Source organism: Quercus lobata, chromosome 1, assembly GCF_001633185.2.
Source record: "Quercus lobata isolate SW786 chromosome 1, ValleyOak3.0 Primary Assembly, whole genome shotgun sequence".
Taxonomy (NCBI): Eukaryota; Viridiplantae; Streptophyta; class Magnoliopsida; order Fagales; family Fagaceae; genus Quercus; species Quercus lobata.
The window spans coordinates 2,270,410-2,292,856 of record NC_044904.1 but is presented as its reverse complement, the minus strand read 5'-3'; the positions used below and the strand labels follow the sequence as shown (position 1 = coordinate 2,292,856).

Below are 22,447 nucleotides of genomic sequence, written 5' to 3'. Positions count from 1 at the left end.
GTGGCGTGGGTGGTGGTGTTTTGGTGGTTTTCCTGTTGTGTGGTGGTGGGTTTTGTGGGGGTGGTGGTGGAAAATAGTATTTTCAGAGTGTTACCAAACACATGAAATTATTTTCTAGAAAAATTTTCATAATACAACCAAACACTTGAAAATATTTTCCTTTCCGAAAAATAGCATTTCCGGAAAATAAATATTTTCTGAAAAATATTTTACATGAACCAAACGCAGCCTAAAACTGTAAAAGCCCATTGAGCTTTTGACCCTTTTTGCTGTATCTTCAATTATGGACAAAACTTAGGATTTTTTTCTCTGTCAAATGGACAAGATTTAGTTATAGTTTCTTCCATTATAATCATACTGAACAATAGCGCCCTCAACCATTGCCACAATCTTGTACTAAACCTATACATAGTTTTGACTAATACTATAATTTCACAGGAGGAAATATGATTTATTTTTTAAAAATAAATAAGAGAAAATTGTGTAAATTATCGTTTGTACATGCACGTTGGTAAAAATAGTCTCAAATATATATATTTTTTTAATTTAATAGTTAGGGTGTTGATCTGATAACTTGACATGATCTGTCAAGTGTACAGTTTATTCATCATCTTCTAGTATTTAAATTAACTCTTTCAAATAAAATTAACCTCAAAGACGGACGAAATTAGCACTGTTCATATCATTCTATAATATAAACTTCCATAAAAAAAAGAAAAAAAAATTAGGAGAAATTACACTATTGGACTCTAAAGTTTATTCTGTATGCGTAATTGATCCCTTAAGTTTGAAGCGAGCATAATTGGTCCCTCAAGTTTTAAACTGAGTTGTATTAGTCATTTCACTAACTGCCGTTAGTGGTGTTACTTATGTGGCTAAAGAAACAATAACTTGGCATTTTTTTTAATGATGTGGTATGTTTTTAATTAAAAAAAAATATATAGTTTCCACGTTAGAAAGAAACAATATTCACAACCCAATACCAACCAAATTAAAAAATAAATAAATAAATAAAATTCTGAATAACCGTATTAAGATGACAGCATCTCCCATCAACAAAAATGTCAGACAAATGTTGATGTGGATATTGCATGAGCTTCCTGTGGCATCAAATTGTCTTTGGTACCTTAACTATTCAGCATAGTTGTCAGTATCGCACGAATCGTATCGTGTGTAAAACATTCTGTATCGTATCGGCGTATCATAAATGCTTATGAATCGTACGATACAATGTGCGTATCGTATGAATCGTATCGTAAAATCTTACGTATCGTACGATACATGAACAAATGCTTTAAAATGAGATTTTTTGTTAAAATTTGTACATTTATTTGAATCTAACAAGTTGTTAGACTTATTTTTAACAAAAAATTATTAGTTTACTTAGTTTATCCTACTAAAATAACATATTCATAAGTTTTTTTGTTCTCTCTCCTATAATTAGACTACATAGTACATACTTACCCTTCACTTTAATATTTACAAATTTATTTTATATACTATTATAAAAATATTAATTGACAATATAAATTTTTTATTTTTATCATTATTATTATAAGTCAAAGAAACTAGAATGCCAATTTTTTTTTATAAAAATATTATTAAAATAAAAAGAACAAGAAGAGATTGTAAATGTTAATGACAAATGACGATGAAGAAAATTTTAATGAAAAAATAAGTTTGCAAAATTATAAACATAACGATAGCATTGACTTAGCTGGGGTTGATTAGGCAATATGATGAATATGATGAAAATAAATTGTTATTTTTGGGTCATTTGTAATATATTATCACTTTTGAATTTAGGAAATTTGAATGTGTAAGTTATAGACACATGCTAGTTTGATTTATTTAGTTAGCTAGTTAAATATTATTACATAAGTAATGAATAAATTAGTAATTAGTTGAATATATTCAAAATTTATAATGAATATATCCTTTATATATGTATATTTATAATTTTTTATAAATTTTATTAAGTGTTTGTGTATCTTACAATACACGATAGATACAACACACGATACAGAAAAATTAAAAATCAATTCACGATACGATTCACGTTTTGACAACTATGCTATACAACATCAACCACAAGCAAATAATCCGAGTGACCTTTGAGCATACATGGACCAGTAAGCCCAATTGTAAACAGAGCCGAAACCTTGAAGCAGTGCCATATCATATAAGGCATTAGACTGTGGTCCTAAATTGGATGGATGCACATCCCTGATCGTGAATATTATTGGACAGTAAGCTGTGAATCTTATGTTTTTCATCCATGCAAAAGCTAAATTACTATATATATAAAAGTCTAAATTACGCTATCTCTAACTATGAAGTTGCTAGTTTTATTTGTAATATTAGAAAATTTGTAATTACTTTAATTTGTTCTTGAAAAGTTAAAAAAGATATGTTGAATGTTAAAGGGCTTTTAGCTTTCCAACTAATATACTGCTATTTTTCCCTTAAAAAAACTACTATAGTGCTATTAATTTGAGTCCTAAAGTCATGCCAATGGCCCAATATAGTGGATATACCCGTCTTAATGATTATAGATTGGGCTTTACCATAATTAGCACTTACTAGATAAGAATTCAATAATGAGTTCTGTTTGAGGGTGCAGACCATTTCAGAGAAAATTTAATATTATTTTTTTGAAAAACATAAAAAGTTGTCAAAAAATCGAGTTTTTTTTTTTTTTTAAGATTTTAAAAATATTTCATAAATTAATACCTTTACACTATCCGTTAACTTTTCTCTTCAATAATTGAGAGGTTTATACATATCCATCAGGTATTGGATCCACATGGGAGATTCACAAATGTTCTTAGGTGGATTGAATCATAGTAGATTCATGACTTTCATTTCAATCCCTATCTAAAGACTAGTAGTTTTAAGCTATGGGAAGCAATGTCATGCGTGTTGTCGCCTTAAGGCTTGGAAATTATGGTCTAGCTCACGCAAAAATCCAAACTAGTAGGCCATGAACATAGGCGGCTGTACAATACATGGTTATCATTTTAAAGTTGATAACCTCTTTCCCCCATTTCTTGCAAAGGAAAATAATAACAATAATAAAGAGAGAGCCATCATTAGTATGGAATTGCAATATTATATAAGAGAAGAAAAAGGAGAAAGCCAAACAAATACCAATGGACAATAGTACCACTCAAAACTAATAGTTCATTACTTAATATGACAATTGTAGCACAAATGACAACAAAAAGTAAAAACCACTACATCGATGAGAGACCTTTTATTCCTTTTTTTTCATTAGTATTGCTATCATTATAAGCCATTATTACTCGTTATAAACAACAAGAACATAGAAGCAACACATAATTCGAATAATACAACTTCATTATTAATTAGCATTCCAATATGCTGCCACTTCCAAAATAAACCCCACAGCCATTACTAGAATGGTGACACATTTGCAAAAGAACCAGAACATTGTGAAAGCTTGTGATGTCTTTTCTTGAATTGTTTGTGATGTCTATTTCCTTGGATGAATATTAGCTTGTAATTTCTGGCTGCTTTATATAGGCACGCATGGCTTGACTTTTGAGCTTCACAAATTTTTGGGAAACTCAGAATATGGCTTATGCATGCATTTATGCACAAATTCCCAAAGGACCTTAATCATTGGGTGTGAAATTAATTAATTGTGGATGTTGCATTGGACAAAGGAGGTGAATTTTTTTAAGTGAAAGCCCATTGAGCTTCTCCATTTTGCCTGTATAGTAACTGAGGGAGGATTAAATAAGAATTTTGTATTAGATTATGAGCAAAACTCGTTTATTTTAGTATTAAGTACTATTAACCCTTGCCACTCACATTACTTTATTTCATATTCCCTTGCTATTAACCACATTATTCTAGTTTAAAATCAAATGTGTAACTTAAAAATTCATCTCGGACTTTGATTTCAACAATATCCTATTATAAAATAAAAAATGTCCTATTAACAAATATCCTTAACACATTTGTTAATTAGAAAAATTTTAATATTATTTTTACGAAAAATATAAAAAAAAAAAATCATAAAAATCATTGGTATATTTCTTTTCTCATAAAAAAATTCTAAAAACATTTTATAAACTAATACTTTTAGGGCATTTATTAACTTTTCTCAAACTAAATCTTTCATTCTTTGTCGCATCAAATTATATTTCTTTTATACAAAAAATTGAAACTCTATTTTTCACTCTCCAAGACCCATTAGGGGGGACATATATTAGTCATTTTAACACCAACCGCTCAACAAACCCCAAAAATAACTACCTTCCTATTCCCGCCCACACCAACCTATCTCTCACTGACACGTGTCAATTCCTTCCCGCCAAACAACATATTCTTTTCACTCTAAATTTACATCTCATGCCACTGCCACTCACAAACAGAGCACTCTGTTTTTCTCTGACTCTGTAACCAAAAAAAAAATACTCCATCAATGGCTTCTTCACTCCTCCTCACTCTCTCTCTCCTCATATCTCTCATTGTGTACTCTCTCTCCTCCCCTCTCTCTTCTGAGACAATTCTCGATGCCTCCGAGATCCTCGCAGACACAGGCTATCTCTCCATGTCTCTAACTCTCGAGCTCATCTCCGATACCCTGTTTCCAAACTCTCATTCTCTCACCATCTTCGCTCCCTCGGACCCTGCCTTCATCGCCACCGGCCAACCCTCTCTCCCTCTCCTCCAATTCCACTTCTCTCCTATCCCAGTGTCCCTCGAAACCCTCAAATCTCTCCCATACGGCACAGAAATCCCAACCATGTTTCAGGGCCACTCGCTCACAGTCACGTCATCTCCGTCCGACGATCGCGTGTCTTTGAACAATGTCGACATTACCCCATTGCCAATTTTCGATGATGGGTTCTTGATTATATACGGAATCCGCGAGTTTTTCGATCCGGATTTCGAGGTTCGAGCACCAGAATCCAGTTTTGGATGTGGGTTTTTGAGGACTAATTCGTTCGGCAATGCTAGCGAGGCTTTGAGGTCTGGTGGGTATTCGTTAATGGCGGGGTTTCTTGATTTACAAGTGCTTGAGATCAAGAAGAGTACTATGATGACTGTGTTTGCTCCTACTGATCAAGTCTTGGGGAATAGGCTCGGCAATTTCGGCGAGTACTCGTCAATCTTTCTCCGGCATGTGGTTCCGTGCCGGCTTTTGTGGACTGATTTGGTGAAATTCAACGATGGGGCTGCATTGCCGACTCATTTGGGCGGGTTTTCGATAAATATCACGAGGTCTGGTGGCATATTGATGCTCAATGGCGTGCCGGTTTACTATCCGAACATGTATATCAGTGACTGGCTTGTTGTACATGGCCTTCGCCAGGTTCTTTCGGTGCCATGGGAAGGAACACAAGAAGGAATTGCAGGAGCTACAGATGAATCCGGAGGCAGTATTGAAGACTATACACCGGATTACGAGTTCTAAGGCCCTGATGTTCTTGCTAGCTTCTGCTTTCTGGTGAATATCTCTGTTGCCATGACTTTCCTGAATATATCTGTATGGTTAAAGAAACAAATTGAACACTTTGAATTTGCTGATATTCTGTATCTCTTAGCATGTTACTTTCTATGATTGTATTGAATTGCCCGTTTTATTAGTTAAATGACAAGTGATAACATTGAGCCAATAAAGAAGGAAAGTTAGGAACTTGCTATAAAGATTTGGTATGGTTACTTTTATTATGTGGGAGAAATAAGAGGCTTGGAGCTATACTAAAAGGCTTTAAAGTCTTCTGCTAATCAAGTTCTTGACCTTGTTCTGAACTGCCTGATTTCTTAGTTGAATGACACAATTTTTATGGCAAAATATATCCAATAGAGAAGGGAAGTTAGGAATCTGTTGTGTAAAGAATTGGTACCATTAGTTTTAGTGGTTAGAAATGTGGGAGGAATAAGAGGCTTGGAACTATACTAAAATATTTTCAATGTTTGCTGCTAATCAAGCTCTAGACCTTGCACAAGCATAAGACAAGCTTGAATTGTTGAATAGTAGGGCAATCTTAGTGAAGGTTTCAAACCAGAATTAGCTTTCAGGTTAATCTACAATGCATAGGGCTACGGCATTTTTCTTTTTTTGTCCTAGTACTCTTATTGGCCACTGATTTAAGAAATCATAGGATGGATATGCAAACATGCAAGATATTAATAGCAGTATATTAGTGTTGGAAATCTTTGATAATGTGTTAGCAGCCATAACCTTTTATGACTTCATAGTTTGCAAACCAAAGAACACCTGATTTTCTTTTTTGAGCTTGTGCATAGCTTTCTCTAGGTGGTAAAAAAAATCTTAAATTCTCAGCCTAGCAAATCATTGGAGCTCATGAGCAGTATGAGGAGTCCAACTGCCGTGATGTAAGTTCAAGTATAACTGAAAATTGACCTGATAAAAAGTGTACATGGAATTAATACTTTACTTCACACTTAAATGTCAAACTCTCTATTCTATTACTTTGTATTTAATCAATATTCATTTTCCACAGGTGGAATTGCCTTTTTTCTGGTGCCCGAAGTTTTTGAATGCTTAAAATATGATAGAAATTGGTTCTTCTAATGCTTAGGTAGCTAGCTAGGTGATAAAATGAAGAGGGATCAGTTCCCATGTTTCTTTCTAACCCCATTAGAGTCGTAATTCTATAGTCCAAATGATATATAAGAAGCTGTTGATATATTACCATAGTCAGTTCCTAGTGCTATTGGAATAGAAATATGAATAGTATCATTTACGGGTGCTGGAAGGTTAAGAGCATAAATGTACCTCTGTTGTAGGTGCATTACAGGTATATAATAGTTTATATTAGGAGATTGAAGTGGCTTTGTTCATCATCTTATAAAAAAGTTGACTATTGTTATCTAGGCTGCATGATGATAAATACTTAAAACAGTCACCTTGTGCTTGTTAGCTAGAAGATGAGAATTCGGAGTTACAGATTTCATGGAAGAGGAATTGTGAAGAATTGGTTTAAGTATACTTTCAACTCTAGAAAAATTGAATAGATTGCCGTATGTGTTGATTATTAAAACTGGAAAAAAAGCTAACTCCATTTTAGGGTTAGACTTGTAAAGCCAAAGGCTTATTAAAAGATGGGTTATTCCCCTTTCTTCCATAGTAATGGAAATGCTGAAGCATTGTGTCTGAGTTTTGCACTTCTGAGTCTAAAGTTGTCTCTGTGATTGCCCCCATTTAAAAGAAGGCATGATCTGAGCATAACAACTTATCTGGGATTTCATGGTGCCAAAACTAATGCATGATTAGTACTTTCATAATTTACATTTTCATTTTTATGGCAATTGTAAAGTGTAATTAAATAAATCTCTGATTAATTGACGAAAGAAGGGGGCTCTAAACTGGATTCTATCTCGTCAGTCGATTGAAAAAATGTTGCACTGTCAAACAAACAAAATGATGGTCATAACCACCAACTCTAACATCACTGTTACCATCATAAGCACCAACCCTGGAGTGTCAGTTCAAGAGGATGCCAGTGAACCATTTTAAAGCTTATTGGCAATTTTGTCAATAACAGACTTAATAATCCCCGTGAGAGTAGACTGAGGTGGTGACCAATATACAATAAAAGAGGGAAGTGAAGATTATTAAAAGCAAACTCAACAACTTTCACCACGGCCAAATCTTATCTCTCTGTTGCATTTCAGCAGCAGGTCAAGTAGGTTGTACACCATCTTCATCTACCATTTACCACCCCTAAAAGTACTCAAATATAGCTTGATTGATCCTAATAGAACACAACTACTTAACCCAGATCATGTTGGCGCATGTGGCAAAGCAAAGGTCATGACAGGTATTACTGATTTCAAACTCCTAACAATTTCATATGTCAGAATCAACCAGTGGTTAACTGGGAAAATAGAACTTTGAAGGATCATGCTGCGAGGCTAAACAAAATAGGCTTTTAAAAAATATCCACAAAAGTCGGGAACAGATTTATGACTGTCGTTCTAAACCATTACATGTGTTGCCCGTGTTGGTTTGGATTAAGCTTATTTGGACAAAAGTACAATTATACCTAAACAAAATAGACTTTAAAAATTTGTACATAGACTAGGCCTCAAGGGTTTAGTATATAGCCATTAGCCACCATAGTTGAAAAAGTTTCATACTCTATAATGCATATAAAGGGAGAGTTTTTTATATAGCCACCATTTTAGAAAAAAGTTCCATACTCTATAATGTATACCAATGGATGTGAGGCGACAGAAAAACGTAACGTAACAAGTTTTGGTACGCATGGGATCAATCTTACTTCCTATCACAATTACACGGGACGGTCAGAAATATCAACCAATTGATTTGCTTTAACTATATATATAACATAAGGGAATACACTCTAATTTTAGCCCTCAACTCAAAATGGAGCTTCGCCCCACTTTGGTTTCTTCCCCTAATAGGGGTATAAGAAAGCTCAAGATATAGACCTAACTACTATACTGATTTTCTACCATACAGTCTACACTTCACCTGATGGGGGAATTCGAAATTGGCAACGATGGTTTCACAAACACTTCCTCCCTTTGGGGGCGGTTTGCATAGAGTATCCAAAGAACAAGACAGAGCAAGACTCCAACTGAAATCATTCCCAATCCTGCATTCACTATCTCAAGATAGTGGCTCAATGGTGGACAGTAACTTGTGGTGATATTTTTGAATGTGTCCCGGACAAAATTGCAATCCTGGAGACTAAGTAAAGGCGGGGTGTAGTGCTCAAGTGCATAGCTCTCATTTACTGCAGCCACCAGCTGTGCATAGATGTCCGGTGTCACCCTCCCAACGGTGGAGCACAGGCCAGATGCTGAAACTTTACATGTGTAGTTCTGCCAAACCTGCAAAATTTTAGATAACCGAATAAGATGTCTTAATCAAATCTCAGTTGTACATAATCAAGTACTGATGCAAACTTCATAGCGTTTACTCTCTCATCAACATTCCACCTTGCACAAACTAATGCTCTATTGAGAGTTTATATATGGGAAGCCATTATGCTGCAGTATTAAGTAATTTAGACGGCTTTAATTTTCTGCTCCTTTAGCCATAGCACATAGGCAAGGTTTTTTAATTGTAGGAATGAAGTCTTTTTGTAACATAGCAGCTTATGAAAGTTATCACCTTTACTGGGGACTGAATGTGTTTATCTCTTCCTTCCACTAATCACACCTTTCGGGTACATGTGCGACATGAATACTCCATTTCAAGCAGAAAGCACGTCGCATATATCCACAGCTGTATGGGGTACGTCAAACTCACTTTTATTAAATCCTTTACTATCGTATTCTCTTCCATTGCCTAAAACTAACTACCATATTCTCTTTCATGAAATCTTTGATAAATGTTTAAGCTCACACTAATGGGCACTTATAGATAAGATTTTAAGACAACCTTAAAACAGCTATTAGATGGTTAAGGATTGTATATTAGATTTATTATCTATGATAAATTTTTCCTCAACATAAAACTTCAAAATATTATATGAGGTGAAATTCAAATCAAAATTATGTATGAACCACCTGATGTTTCCAGCTGTGGCTTGAATGTATCAATTTTCTTCAACTATATTGTATAACTTGGTACATCAAAGGATCTTAAGTCAATTCTGTTAGAGTTTTAGTGTTTTGATTCAATAATTTGGTAGTTTCCAGAAACTAAGCAAGCAGATTTCCATAACAAAAAAGGTACCAAATAATTAAAATTGATAAAACATACCTCTGAAGCATTTGCCACAGACACCTCTCGAGACTCACACTGGCGATCTTGTAGCTGAGAGTCATATGGATAACAGAGTGGTGGCATCATAGGACCCGACTGATTATAATAGTATGGACTTTCCTTGGAGGGATAAGTATCAGCATAGGTATAGATAAATTCATTGACGACATTTACAATTTGAGTGACAACTTTTTTGCTCTGCACAAGTGTCTGGTTTGTTGTCCTATGGTCAACACATGGAAGGACGTTGCTAAGAGCTGTTTCTGCATGGGGATATTCTACCCATTCCTCCATGGCCATGCAGGTATCAGAAACTGTACTGAAATTTCAAGAAACAGACTTCTATCAGTAATGGCTTTAAAGGATGTTTTGCTTTTTGTTCTAATTATTTTTTTGATAGGTAGCTTTTAGTTCTAATTATAACAAAAGGCAGCACTGGATGAAGCAGAACTTTCAAAGGTAAAAATACTATATCATAATCGGGCTCTTATTTTGTGAACATCACATGTGAAGGAAAATTGGTGATAAAATATTAAGTTTTCAATTCACATAGATGAGAAAATACATGTATAAAATTTAACAGAGATGTATCTGATCAAAATCCGATTTCTTACTTGTTGAGGATTACGAAAACTCCACACAGGACAAATGTAATTGCAACAAGCAACCATCCACTTATTATGAATCTGCAACATTATGTTGGTGGTGTCAAATACAAATATGAAAAGCATCCAGCATGTTGAAAGTACAAATAATATTGGATGTGGCACATGTCCACCAAATGCAAAGACAACTTACATGTGGATTGCATGTTTGTGCCCAAGGATAGACAGGACTGCAATAACAAAAATCAGTAAGTCACAAAGAGGAAAAAGTCTAGTATATGAGAAAAATAATAAAAGATATCATCAATTAGGATCATTTCAGCAATACGTACTAAGACCAATCAGAGCCAGAAGAAGCATTACTGCTGCCACAGTTATCAAAGCAGAGCGCCTGCAACAATGAAGTGAATATGAACCAATGAACATCAAGAGTGTTGAAAAGAATTCTAGATATAGATAGTACTAAAAAGGCTAGCATACACATACACAGCATTGATGACTTTCTTTATTTTGACTGAATTTTGGCTTGTCTTCTCTGTCAGCGTATCTGCTGCGATATTAAGATCCTTGTTCAACTTGTCAATATCATCCATGACATCAGAAGGAAGGAACACCTGGGCCACACTAATAGTTTTTGCTAGGGAGAGATATTGAGTGACATTTCTTAGGATCCCTACGGTGTAATCTGACTGGTTAACAACATAATTCAGAGTATGCAGCACTTCACCATGAAATTTGTCCTGCCCAACCGAGAGTAGGATACATCCAATCCTGTGTGACAAAAGGGTCAGGAAACATTAGCAAGAGTTGCAAAAGAAATATCACTTTGGGGATTACAGAAGACATGATTTGTCATGTTAAAACTGGGACATGGCAAGAAATGGGTTGAAACATTGAGCCCAAGAGAGAAATGAAAGAACAAAGCATTTTTTTTTTAACTCAATGCATGATGAAAATATCTAGTTATAACATAGCAAAGGCATGGCATTTAGCACAAGGTGCAGAAACGTATTTATTTGGAAATGACAACATCCGACATGGAGGTAGTTCATAAAATGGTTCAAGGTGAAACACAGAACGATAAAATGCCTTTCTCAGATGACAAAATATTTGTTAACTTTAATAACCTCTACATAAACATAATAAAAATGTAATTCCATTCAACTTCAAACATAGAATCAAGTTGAAGAAGTTTTCAAATGATTGGAATAAAAGGACAGCACATGTAGATTTATACTGATAAGGTAAAGAAAGAAATCTAACTGCTAAAGTATTAGAGTTAAAACAAACAAAACAAAACAAACAAACAAACAAAACCTCCAATTACAAAGATAATAACTATTAAAAATATTTTGAGATTCAGAATATTACGCTGCAGCACATGTGAAGAGTATAAGCAGTATAAGACAAATCCTTTGTGAATGGTGTGATCCTTTCCCTTTTATGTTTATCCTCCATCCACAGCAATGATGAGCCGCAAGAGCCAAGCCAAAAGAGATAAACCATACGACAGCTAGAATGAAACCAGGAGCACCTGTAAATCCAACAGACTGCAGATATAATGGTTAAAATACTGATGAATATATGTTATTAAAATATCGACAAAAATTAAAAAAAAAATTATTATTATTTAGCATCTCAGTCCAGCATGCAATCATGTAGAAAATACCAACAGAAAGTACAAGGGAACAAAAGATAGAATGCACTGGATGAATCAATCACCAGTTGAGCACTGAAATAGAAAAACAAACGCCAGAAGCTAAAATACATTTCATGCAAGACATCAAGCTCTGTTAAGCAGGAACAGGAATTTGACATGGTACAAAAAAGATCGTCATTTCCTGAGCCCACAGCTACTTATCTCGCTATATATATATATATATATATATATATATATCATACAAATAACAAGATATCTAGAGTATCTAGGATGCACACCCTGATATTAAGCAGTTCACCATGGCAGCACTTCAGAATGTATTTGATGAATTATATAGATCATACTCATTTTTCTTTTTTTATTATAATTTATTTATTATTATTTTGATCGGTAGGTTACGCGTGTGCGCACACGTCCAGTGGGTGTTGATCCAAGCTATTTTCTTATAACCACAATCTGAGTTAAGCTTCCACAGAACCACAACTTTGATTCATTCTGAAACTTTTCATTCAAAGGATGAGCTGATTGATGTAAAAAAATAATACTAGAAAATTGGGCATAGTGCAAACATATTAATCCCTCACTAATTTCTCTGAAGATGGTTATATTTTTCATCAAAAGCTCTCTCTTTTTCTCACAAATCAAAAAACACAAAGAACATATTTTCTCCAAGTTTATCAATTAGATCTCAATTTCTCACACACACAGAGAACAGTAAAAAATAAATAATCAACCAACCATCAGCTTGCTTGCAATTACATTTTAACCAAACCAATCAATCTAACAAACTAAAAAAACATTAATGTGAAAAAGGGAAGCAGCACTTACGGCCCAGTAATGCCGATTGGTGATGTCCCAACCGCCATGGTAATGCCGAAGCCCGTGAAGAATGTCCGGCCTATTTGTCCTGTTTTCCGCCAAAACAAGCGTGCTCTGACTGGCACCATCACTTGCAGGCCCTGGAGCCTGTGCAGCCTCCGAGATTACATTCTTCCATGGCCCCAAATTCTCCTCTCCTGCACCCACAATCACAAAAACACAAACACAAACACAAACACAAAGTTAAGAAAGTTCACAACTAAATCACACAGCACTTAAGCTGCACCGACAGAAATTAATGACTAAAACGTAATCTTTAAGACCTTATAACAGATAAAACACATCTCTCGTTTCGTTGCTGAGAAAATGTGGAAAAATAGTGAAACCAAACAGCAACAACAAAATTTTGCAAAGTAAAAGAAAAATAAATACCAGAACTTGTACACTGCCCAATACAACAAAAAGGTTTTACTTTTAATTCAGCTAAAGAAATCCATTTATTGACACTCAAAACAAAATTAAGCTACATCATAATATTCACAATCTCATTTTCCTTCCCTTTCCTCAGGTTTCTCAGCAACCAAACAGAGGCAAAAAATGACACTTTCAGACCAAACCCATTACTCTTCTCCGATCATTGAACCAAGAAATGAGAACAATTAACATATTTATATATCCCTCTGGTTTCTCAGCAACCAAACAAACACACTAAAAAATGAAACTTTATCCAACCCATTACTCTTTTTCTGATCAGTGAACCAAGAAATGAGAACAATCAACATATCTATATACGAATTAACATGCATATAAATTGTACGGACCTAGAATGAACTTGACAGAAACATGGTGGGGCTCATTGCTCACAGTCACAGTCTGAGCAGAAATTGAGCTGACAGCAGCCAAAATGAAGAAGAAGGAAGAGAACCCAGAAACCAAAAACGCCTTCATTTGCCAACCTCTTATATCTCACTCACTCAGTCAGTCACTGCAGCCATAGCAAACAAACCGAACCCAATTTCCAAGATCTGGGTTCGACCAAAAAAACAAAGAAAGACTCAAACTTTTACAGTCTGATCACCATTTTTTTCTCTCCTCCTCCTATAGTTTCTGATGGAGGAAGCAAAAATGAAATGAGAGATTTTATAGGAAAGAGACTTGTTGGAGCTAAAACCATAAAGATAGAGAGAGTGTGTGAATGTGAAAGAGTCACATGGTGGGTCAGTGACGGTGATTAAGGAGAAGAAACGAAAAGGGCGGGTGTGATTTGTTTTTAATAAAGTTTTTTTTTTTTGCTTAAGCTAATCAACTTTCTTTGATTTGCTTTGCTATTTTTGTTTTTTATAATCTATTTTTCTTTTCAGTGTTGATGAGTGACTGAATTAAGTAAAGCATAAACAAATTTTTTATTTTTTTTATTTTTCTCTTTTTGCTTATTTACTTTGGCTTTGCTTGATACCAGTTTGTTCTTTTGTCCTTCTCTGCTTTTTCTTTGTTTGTCTTTTTGTTACTTTTTCTTCACTTTTGGTTTTGAGTATCATAATAGTATATCAATTACTTAAAAAGCACAAAATAATTAGTTAAAGGCTCAGAAATTTTTCACAATTTTTTTTTATTAATTGGTTGTATGGTTTGTTGTGTTTATACATAATAAAGTTTTTTGGGTTTGGTTAGTGTGAGTTGTATTAGACTATTGAACACAATACAAACATGACACGTACATAAATTGTGTTAAAAATTGACAATTTTTTGATCTTTTATCCTCCCTTTAATGATAGCTCTAAGTTATCATTTTAAGATGTTACAATAATACTGTAAAAAAAAAAAAAAAGTTCTTATAAAAGTAAGATAAAATTTGAGTTTTTAAATATATATTATGCTCTAATTGTTACGACTTAACAATTTTTAGAAAATGAATTATTTTAAAAAAAAATCTAAAAAAAAATCTTATTTTTTTATGTTTGGTAACAACTTGAAAAATTATTTTTCAATTTTTCTTATTTAGTTTAGTATTTTCTTATTTAGTTTAGTATAAGATAGATTTGTTCCTTAGAGGAGGAATGTCAAAAAATATTTTTTTAATGACTATAGATTTGTTTTTCCAAAGAAAGAAAGTCAAATGATAATTTACCGATTACTGTTTTTTTAATGATACTACCAAACAGGGAAAAACACCCAAAGAAAAACCTGTCCACACACTACCCTGGGTTTTAGCAGAATGACTGATAAAGTCCAGTAACATGGAATGACAAGAATGTCATTGTTAATAGGACCAAATTACTTTTTCAAGTGCTTATTGATGGGGGTAACTTCAAGCCCTTTATGGGAAAAAAAGGTATGTTGGATATTGGAAAGTGAGCAGTGGTCAGTGGGTCAAATGTCCGAGTTTTGGTGAGTTTGCCAAACGGGTTTTGTAACTTTGTTTGATTTTCCCAAGTGAATAAGAACAGAAATCCGAAAGTATCTATCTTTTGAGTTCGAGGAAAATTCGGCTAAGTTGCTTTATGTACTTTTCTACTATTTACTATTCCTTATTTAATTACTTTTTTTTAAACCGCGTAGGGTCTTTTTCAAAGATAAAATCTATTGTTATGTGCATGCATCGAGGTCACTCTCCACTATGAAATTGTCCCTGTTAAGAGCTATCCTATCACTTATCAGCAATGTAGAAAATATTTTTAAAAATAAATAAAAAGGTAATCACCTTATCAATTTCTGGTACAATGTACATCATGGTGTGATTAAAGGGTTACTTACTACAAATCCAATATTAAAAAGGCAATAGTGACATGTGCCATCTTCTCATGACTCATAATCACTTGTGTTATTAGCTTCAAATGATAATCAATATACATGTGTGCAATAAACATAATTTTTTCTATTAAAAATGGTGAATAATAAGTATAAATCTCAAACTCAGCTTTGAAAAAATACTATAGTTTTTTTTTCTTATACCATAAAATTAGAATTTATGGCCGTCTCTAATTTTCTATATTTATCAATAGGAGAATTTATCTATTAAATTAACTAGAACTCATAAAATGAATATTTAAGGTCTGTTTGGATATCATTTATTGTTGAAAATTAAAAATTGAAATCTAAAAACACGATAGTAAAATAATTTTTAAATATATAAATAGTATCGTAAGACTCATTTTTTATATTTATATTGCTGAAAAAAGAGGTTTATGAATCCTATAAACAGTATATAGAACCTACTAAAATAAAGGTGCCGTTGAGAAGCACGTCTTTGCTTCTCAAACGCACCCAAAAGCCAATTTTTTTTTTATATTATTACAATCCCTAACTTAATGCAAAAGGATTGACAAGGAAATATTGCCACTTAAAGTTACCATCTTAAACTTCAAATCGCATCAAAGAGTTTAAGAAATTTATTCTTGTTTATTTGAATTTCTTTTATTTTTTATACATTTTAAGTAAGGGGGATCTTTTTCTTTTTTTTTTTTTGGGAGAAAGAAGTAAGGGGGATCTGAATTATGTACTTTCCAAAACGTCATTTAACCTATAAAAAAAAATTATCCATAATGGAATTATGGAAACATTTATAACATACCCTCTGACATATTTGGTGCCTTTAATAAATGCGTGTTCCTTAGATGGGAAGAAAAGTAAAGAAGTTAAGAGCATAATTTTATCTGCAAAAGAAGAAGGAAAAAGCTGTGAGGGAAAGCATATCATTTCATGTCATCAATGAAGTGAAAGCATGGAAAATGTTGGAGAGTGATTGATTGGGCACGTGATAAGGGACATGCAGGGTCCACTTATTACCTACAAATATAAATACAATATATACAACACACACACACACACACACACACACACACACACACACTACGCTCTTCACACACGGATCTGCACTGTGTATATGCAATATGCATGAAAAGCAGAGCACCGTTTGTGCGGCACCACCTAATCTCCACCATACGTTACGCGTTTGCTGATTGATACTATTTTTGCCTTCTTGCCCATATAAAGCTACACACCGATAAAGCCATGAAAAAGCAATAATAATAATTAATATGGCCTTTCATTTATAATATCATTATTTTTCTACTTGCTTTTAGTGCTTTCTGCAACTTTTTCTATCACATATCAACTTGATCTATGTAACACGGCACCTATCCAAAGATTTTCTTTTTGGAATTCCCTAGCTAAGATTTTTCACAACTTTTTTCATGACCTTTATTCATTAATATAATCTATTAGTGTCACTGATGAATTACAAACTTGACAAAGTATATATAAGAAAAGAAAAATGGAAATTAGTTGTTTCTTGAACATTGTTATCTGGTTTAACTGGATTTATCATGTGCATGTTTAGAAAATTCCCAATTGAAGAAAATACTTAAAGAAAGAAGTAGTAATATATCACAAGAGAAATTAATAGTCTCTAGTACGTGCATTTTATTGATCTCTCATTTTCTTTTTTTTGGTAAACAAGGGCTGATCTCTCATTTTTATTTTCACTAGCACTCTCCTCCAAATATTGATAACTTGGATATACATCTTAATTGATTAATTTGTTTCTTTAAAAAAAAAAAAAAAAACTTTCTCTTGCTTCTCGTTTGGTATGTTGTCTATTTGTTAAACATCTGAGTAAGGAATGAAAAATCAAATGGGTTAAAGTAATATCTCAATTTAGAGTAATTAAATAGTATATAAATTGATATAATGATAAGAAATGTAAAAAGGCTGAATGAATGGATACATAAAACTATCTAATTATAAATAAACAAAATAAAAAAATAGATTCATATAACCCAAAAAAAAGTCAATAACTCACTTCTAAATCTTTGAATATTATTACTTCTTGGGAAAATATATGATACAAGTCCTTGTCATAAACAAATGCACGTATCTAAAATGACGACAAGTATACTATAAATTAATGACAGAGGAAAGCGGTGGTGTTAGAGTCAAAAAGAAAGGCCAAAGATCTATGCGTACGTTATTGTTTCTGTTGGTTAACTCATAGCTTGGCTTACCCGCCTTAATTGGAGTAGTTTGTTGTCTACATCAAACGCTGTGTATCAAGCATTATCACTCGGTTTTTAGTCCCTTTCCAGGTACAATGTCGACCAAAGCAGCTGAAAAGATAAACTAATTAAGAAGATTATTACCAAAGTTAATTAAGATTATCAAATTAGGTAAAAAGAATGCAAAACTGGTACGTAACACCAATGTGACAGCCTAATCTTTGATCTTCAAATCTAAAAGAGAGAAGTTATTCAGCCAAAAAAAAAAAAAAAAAAGATCATAAAGAGAGAAGTGCATTAATGCTTTCCTTTGCATGGGAGTTGGAGCAACTCCATGGATTATGTATGTTTTGTTGTTTACCTATTTTTATTTCATTAAGTTTAGAGGCATGCATATATAATTTTTTTTTACCATCGTTGAAATAATATAGTGTTTCTTATAAAAAAAAAAAAAATATATATATATATATATAGTGTTAGTTTAATGAAAATGATATCGATAGTAAATATATAAAAATAATATTGTTTCAATCACAATTTCATATTTTTAACTGTATTAATAAAGCACTAAGAGAGTTTGTTTTCTCTAATTTTTTATCATAGTTTTTATTTTATTTGTTTAGTCAAGTTTTATCATATATTGTTAAGCAGCACGCTTGTGCACATGACATTCAAATGGGTTCTCTATTCAGCAAAACATGACAAAAAAGAAGAACCTCTATTAGCCACAATAATATATAAACGAATTTGTTCTAGTGGAGGATTATATGTTACATGTTCCATGTGCCAATGAGTTTGAACAATGTGACATTTACGCATCTTTTCCAAAATACAAGAAATTCAATTTCTTTAAATTAGATCAAATTATTAAATTATTTATTCCATGATGATAAAAAGACTCAAAGTACTGAATCTCAACACTTGTCAGCAAAATCAATCTCTTGCTGCATTAAAAAAAGGGTGTGTGTGTTTATATATATATATATATATATATATATATATATATATATATGTGGGTACCTAAGGCATCCTTGGCAACGTCCTAGGCATGCTTGCAACGTCCTTGGCCGTTCTCGGCATGCTTTGCAACGTCTTAGGCATCCCACATTGAAGAGAAATCCCCCCACTTTTTACTTTATAAGCTTTAAAGCGAAGGAGTAGTGTACCACTATTTCTTTAAGAAGTAGTGGTACACTACTCCTTCGCTTCAAAGCTTATAAGATAGAAAGTGGGGGGATTTCTTTTCGACGTGGGATGCCTAGGACGTTGCAAAGCATGTCGAGGACGGCCAAGGACGTTGCAAGCATGCCTAGAACGTTGCCAGCATGCCTAGAACGTTGCCAGCATGCCTAGGACGTTGCCAAGCATGCCTTAGGTACCCGCAATATATATATATATATATATATATATATATATATAGGGTTGGTTTGAACTTACACCTGGTGTATCTTTAAGTAATATTACATCACTCAATATTTTTTAATTAAATACAAATTTTAACAAATCTACCGTTAGATTACATTATCTTTGTATATTCTCCATGTGTGCAAAATTTCAAGGTGATCAAAAATTAATAACTATGTCATCAATCAATTTTTTAAATTCAAATTTTGTAGTTTAAACTAATGCATAAAAGATGAATTTATAGATCAAATGGTAAATAGCATCCAATTGACATGAAAATTAGTATGATTGTTAAGAATATATAAAACATGTAATTTAACGGGGGGATTTTAAAAATATGAATTCTATAACAAATTATTGAGTGATGTAATATTACTTAGAGTTATACCGGGTGTAACTTGAACCCAATTCAGAGAGAGAGAGAGAGAGAGAGGAGTGAAATAAAATTCAGAGAGGCAGAGACTGAGAGACACCTAGGATTTTGTTTTATTAATGACTCTGTCTGATTGATACTACTGTATACGTATCTAGCTTATATTATATGGTAACGTGTATGGAGGTGATGACGAACTAATCTCATAATTGTGACCATAAATCTAAATCACACAGGTAGAGACTTTAGACTAGAGACACTAGGATTTTGTTTTATTATTGAGACTCTCTTTCATTTGGTACTAGTGTATACACATATCTAGCTCATATGATAACATAAGCTAGATATTAAACTCAGAATTTGTGGCCTTGTACACGGTTTAGGATCTCTCTGTTTGGATTTAAACTCAGGATTGTGAGTCTGTGACCATGGATCTCTGCTTGGATTGGTCCGGCAGAGGAAATACCAAATTACAAATCCCATCCACCAAATACATGAACACCTAAACATGTGGTGGTTCTTTTATTTATTTATACGTGAGTGAGAGAGATTCAATCATTCGAACATCAACATCTCAATTTGAAATACCAGAAAATGTTAGATAATTAATAACACATAGTAGTCCAAAAAAACTCTTGAATTGTGGTCAACATAAATAAAGAGAGCAATAATGCATTCATGAGATCCTAAAAATAAGACTATTACTCTAGCTCTACAATTATGTGACAAACCCTAGTAATATGCCAACAAAAGTCAATATAAACAGAATTTTATGCTAGACAAATGCAACAAACTAGATATTCATAATTTTTTTTTAAACAACAATTTTAAAAACAAAAGAATCAAAAACAACAATTTTATTTTCAAAAAAAAAAAAAAGTGTCTTCTTATATAAATACTAAATACATTTAGGCCGATACAACACCGATATCATTTCGATTGATTTTCTTGTTGTAGGTGTCCATTGCTTAAAGATCAATAATACACTTTCTTCATCATCACATGGTCTTCAGTATTATTAGTTATTACTTGAAAAAAAAAATGATAAGATCACACACTGTACTTGTGTTGCTTATATTTGGTAGACGAACAAATGTGAGGAAACATGGGACCAGCTTGCTGAGCAACGTGTCCTTAGCTAGAATATGAGTTGTGGCTATCTGTGTATGTCGGCATCTCTTAAATTGGTTGCATTCGGTTGCTCTTTTTTTCTATCCATGCTGTTTAGGACCATGTGCCATGCTGCTTCTTTTTTTGACATTATTAAACCACTCTCATGCAATATATATATGCCACTAATTAAAATGGCTTTTCAACCACTTTCTTTATAACAAACTTGATCGGACTTTGCAACAACTAAAAATGTTCTTCATTTACAATCTACCCTTACATATATAGTTGAACTTGGCAGTTGGCGGACTCCCTACACAATGGTGTCCAAAGACCCAAAAAAACCCGATTTGCCCAAACCAACTGACTAGACCCGACTTGACCCATGACCTATTCGATTTCAGCGGTCAACAACAGATGTTCACCTTCAAAACCAAACGCGGGCGGGTCTCTTCCTCCAAAATTTGGCTTAACCTAACCCAACTGTGAAAATCAATCTCCGCCCAAAACTTTGCCTAGATTGGTGGAGATCTCACGATCTCCAGCTAAATCTACTGCCATCTCATTCATCACCATTTCTATCCAACTCAACCAAAATTGATCCATCACCATGGTCAACTAACTTAATTTGATCTATTTCATCTCTTCAATCAACGACAAGTCCCATATTCTACCACCCAATGAGATTGTATTGGGTTCAAATTAAGCCCAAACCCGACCCGATCCATAGACACCTCTACTATATATGTTGAAAAGAAAATCAACTAATAATACTAGTTCATTAACCTAAAAACTAATTTTGATATCTTAAACTCAAGGGAATGTAAATGCCAACAATATGCATGTTAATGCTTCAACTAAAACTAATAATATTTCAATATGGACTAAATTTAGTGCAAGGAAAAGTACAATGTCATGAACAGGACTGTTAGAAATGTTTAACTTACCATTTTATCTCTTTGCATTTCAATGATAATATTAGAATAATGGTCAAATGATTAAATTTATTATTTTTAATATTTTAATAATCTTTTGAGACAATTAGTAATTTTTCATGATACTTAGAATAAATCAACTTGAATTTGAACTATTAAGAGGGAATCTGAAAATTTCTTAGCAGTTTCAAAATCAATAATTTATTAGACAGGTTGAATCCTTAATTTCCTCAAATTTGTGGGTCTTTGGTCGTTTACGTGTTAATTACAGTCAGAACCCAAAGAATGCTCCAATATATTCAAAGATTGAAAGTTTTCAAACACGACTAAAACATTAAACATAATATTTTTATGCTGTGGCCTTGAAACATTTAGCATTCCCTTTCACCCTCTTAACTACAAGATTGAAGTTGACAAAATGGATTCCTACTAGGAATATAGCAAGAGGAAAAATAGGGTGCAAAAGCGTTGCCTTTATTAAATTTTCGTCGGCTACACAATTCTTTTTAATATTCTAGGCGGCCCAATTACAGGTTTTTAATCCGAAGAACAGGAAATCACTCACTTCTTTCTTTCCGCCACATGAAAAAGAAAACGAATCAATGCTGATTTTATATGGGTCCATTTGCCATAGTTTTTTTTTTTTAATTTATTGAAAAAAATTATTTCTTCTATTTGCCATCTGAACAACTTTTTAAATATTCATTTTTCTTTTAGTTATGGATATACTTTGACCTTACTTTTTTTTTTTTTATCTTCAATAAACCAATAAAAACAAACTCTCTCAAATAAAAGCTTGGTCAAG

The 22,447-nt window shown here is 33.1% G+C and overlaps 2 protein-coding genes across 2 annotated transcripts; one reads left to right on the top strand and one right to left on the bottom strand.

Moving 5' to 3' along the window:
- The first annotated feature begins 4,247 nt into the window (after positions 1–4,247).
- Positions 4,248–5,743, top strand: LOC115990797 (putative fasciclin-like arabinogalactan protein 20). Its single transcript, XM_031114813.1, has one exon. The coding sequence runs from the start codon at positions 4,454–4,456 to the stop codon at positions 5,447–5,449; it is 996 nt and encodes a 331-aa protein (XP_030970673.1). The 5' UTR covers positions 4,248–4,453; the 3' UTR covers positions 5,450–5,743.
- Positions 5,744–8,310: 2,567 nt separating this feature from the next.
- LOC115974096 lies at positions 8,311–14,054 on the bottom strand. Its single transcript, XM_031094315.1, has 9 exons — positions 13,648–14,054; positions 12,836–13,023; positions 11,719–11,897; positions 10,834–11,118; positions 10,680–10,738; positions 10,541–10,577; positions 10,357–10,428; positions 9,740–10,061; positions 8,311–8,862 (listed from the first exon to the last, which is right to left on the bottom strand). The coding sequence occupies exons 1-9, from the start codon at positions 13,772–13,774 to the stop codon at positions 8,497–8,499; spliced, it is 1,635 nt and encodes a 544-aa protein (XP_030950175.1). The 5' UTR covers positions 13,775–14,054; the 3' UTR covers positions 8,311–8,496.
- Positions 14,055–22,447: the final 8,393 nt, after the last annotated feature.

Excerpts from the sequence above, each read along its gene's own strand:
- LOC115990797 (XM_031114813.1), top strand. The coding sequence starts at position 4,454 with ATGGCTTCTTCACTCCTCCTCACTCTCTCTCTCCTCATATCTCTCATT.
- LOC115974096 (XM_031094315.1), bottom strand. The coding sequence starts at position 13,774 with ATGAAGGCGTTTTTGGTTTCTGGGTTCTCTTCCTTCTTCTTCATTTTG. Across the intron at positions 10,578-10,679 it reads TCTGGCTCTGATTGGTCTTA|TCCTGTCTATCCTTGGGCAC; the intron begins GTACGTATTGCT and ends TTGTTATTGCAG. Across the intron at positions 10,429-10,540 it reads CACAAACATGCAATCCACAT|ATTCATAATAAGTGGATGGT; the intron begins GTAAGTTGTCTT and ends ATAATGTTGCAG.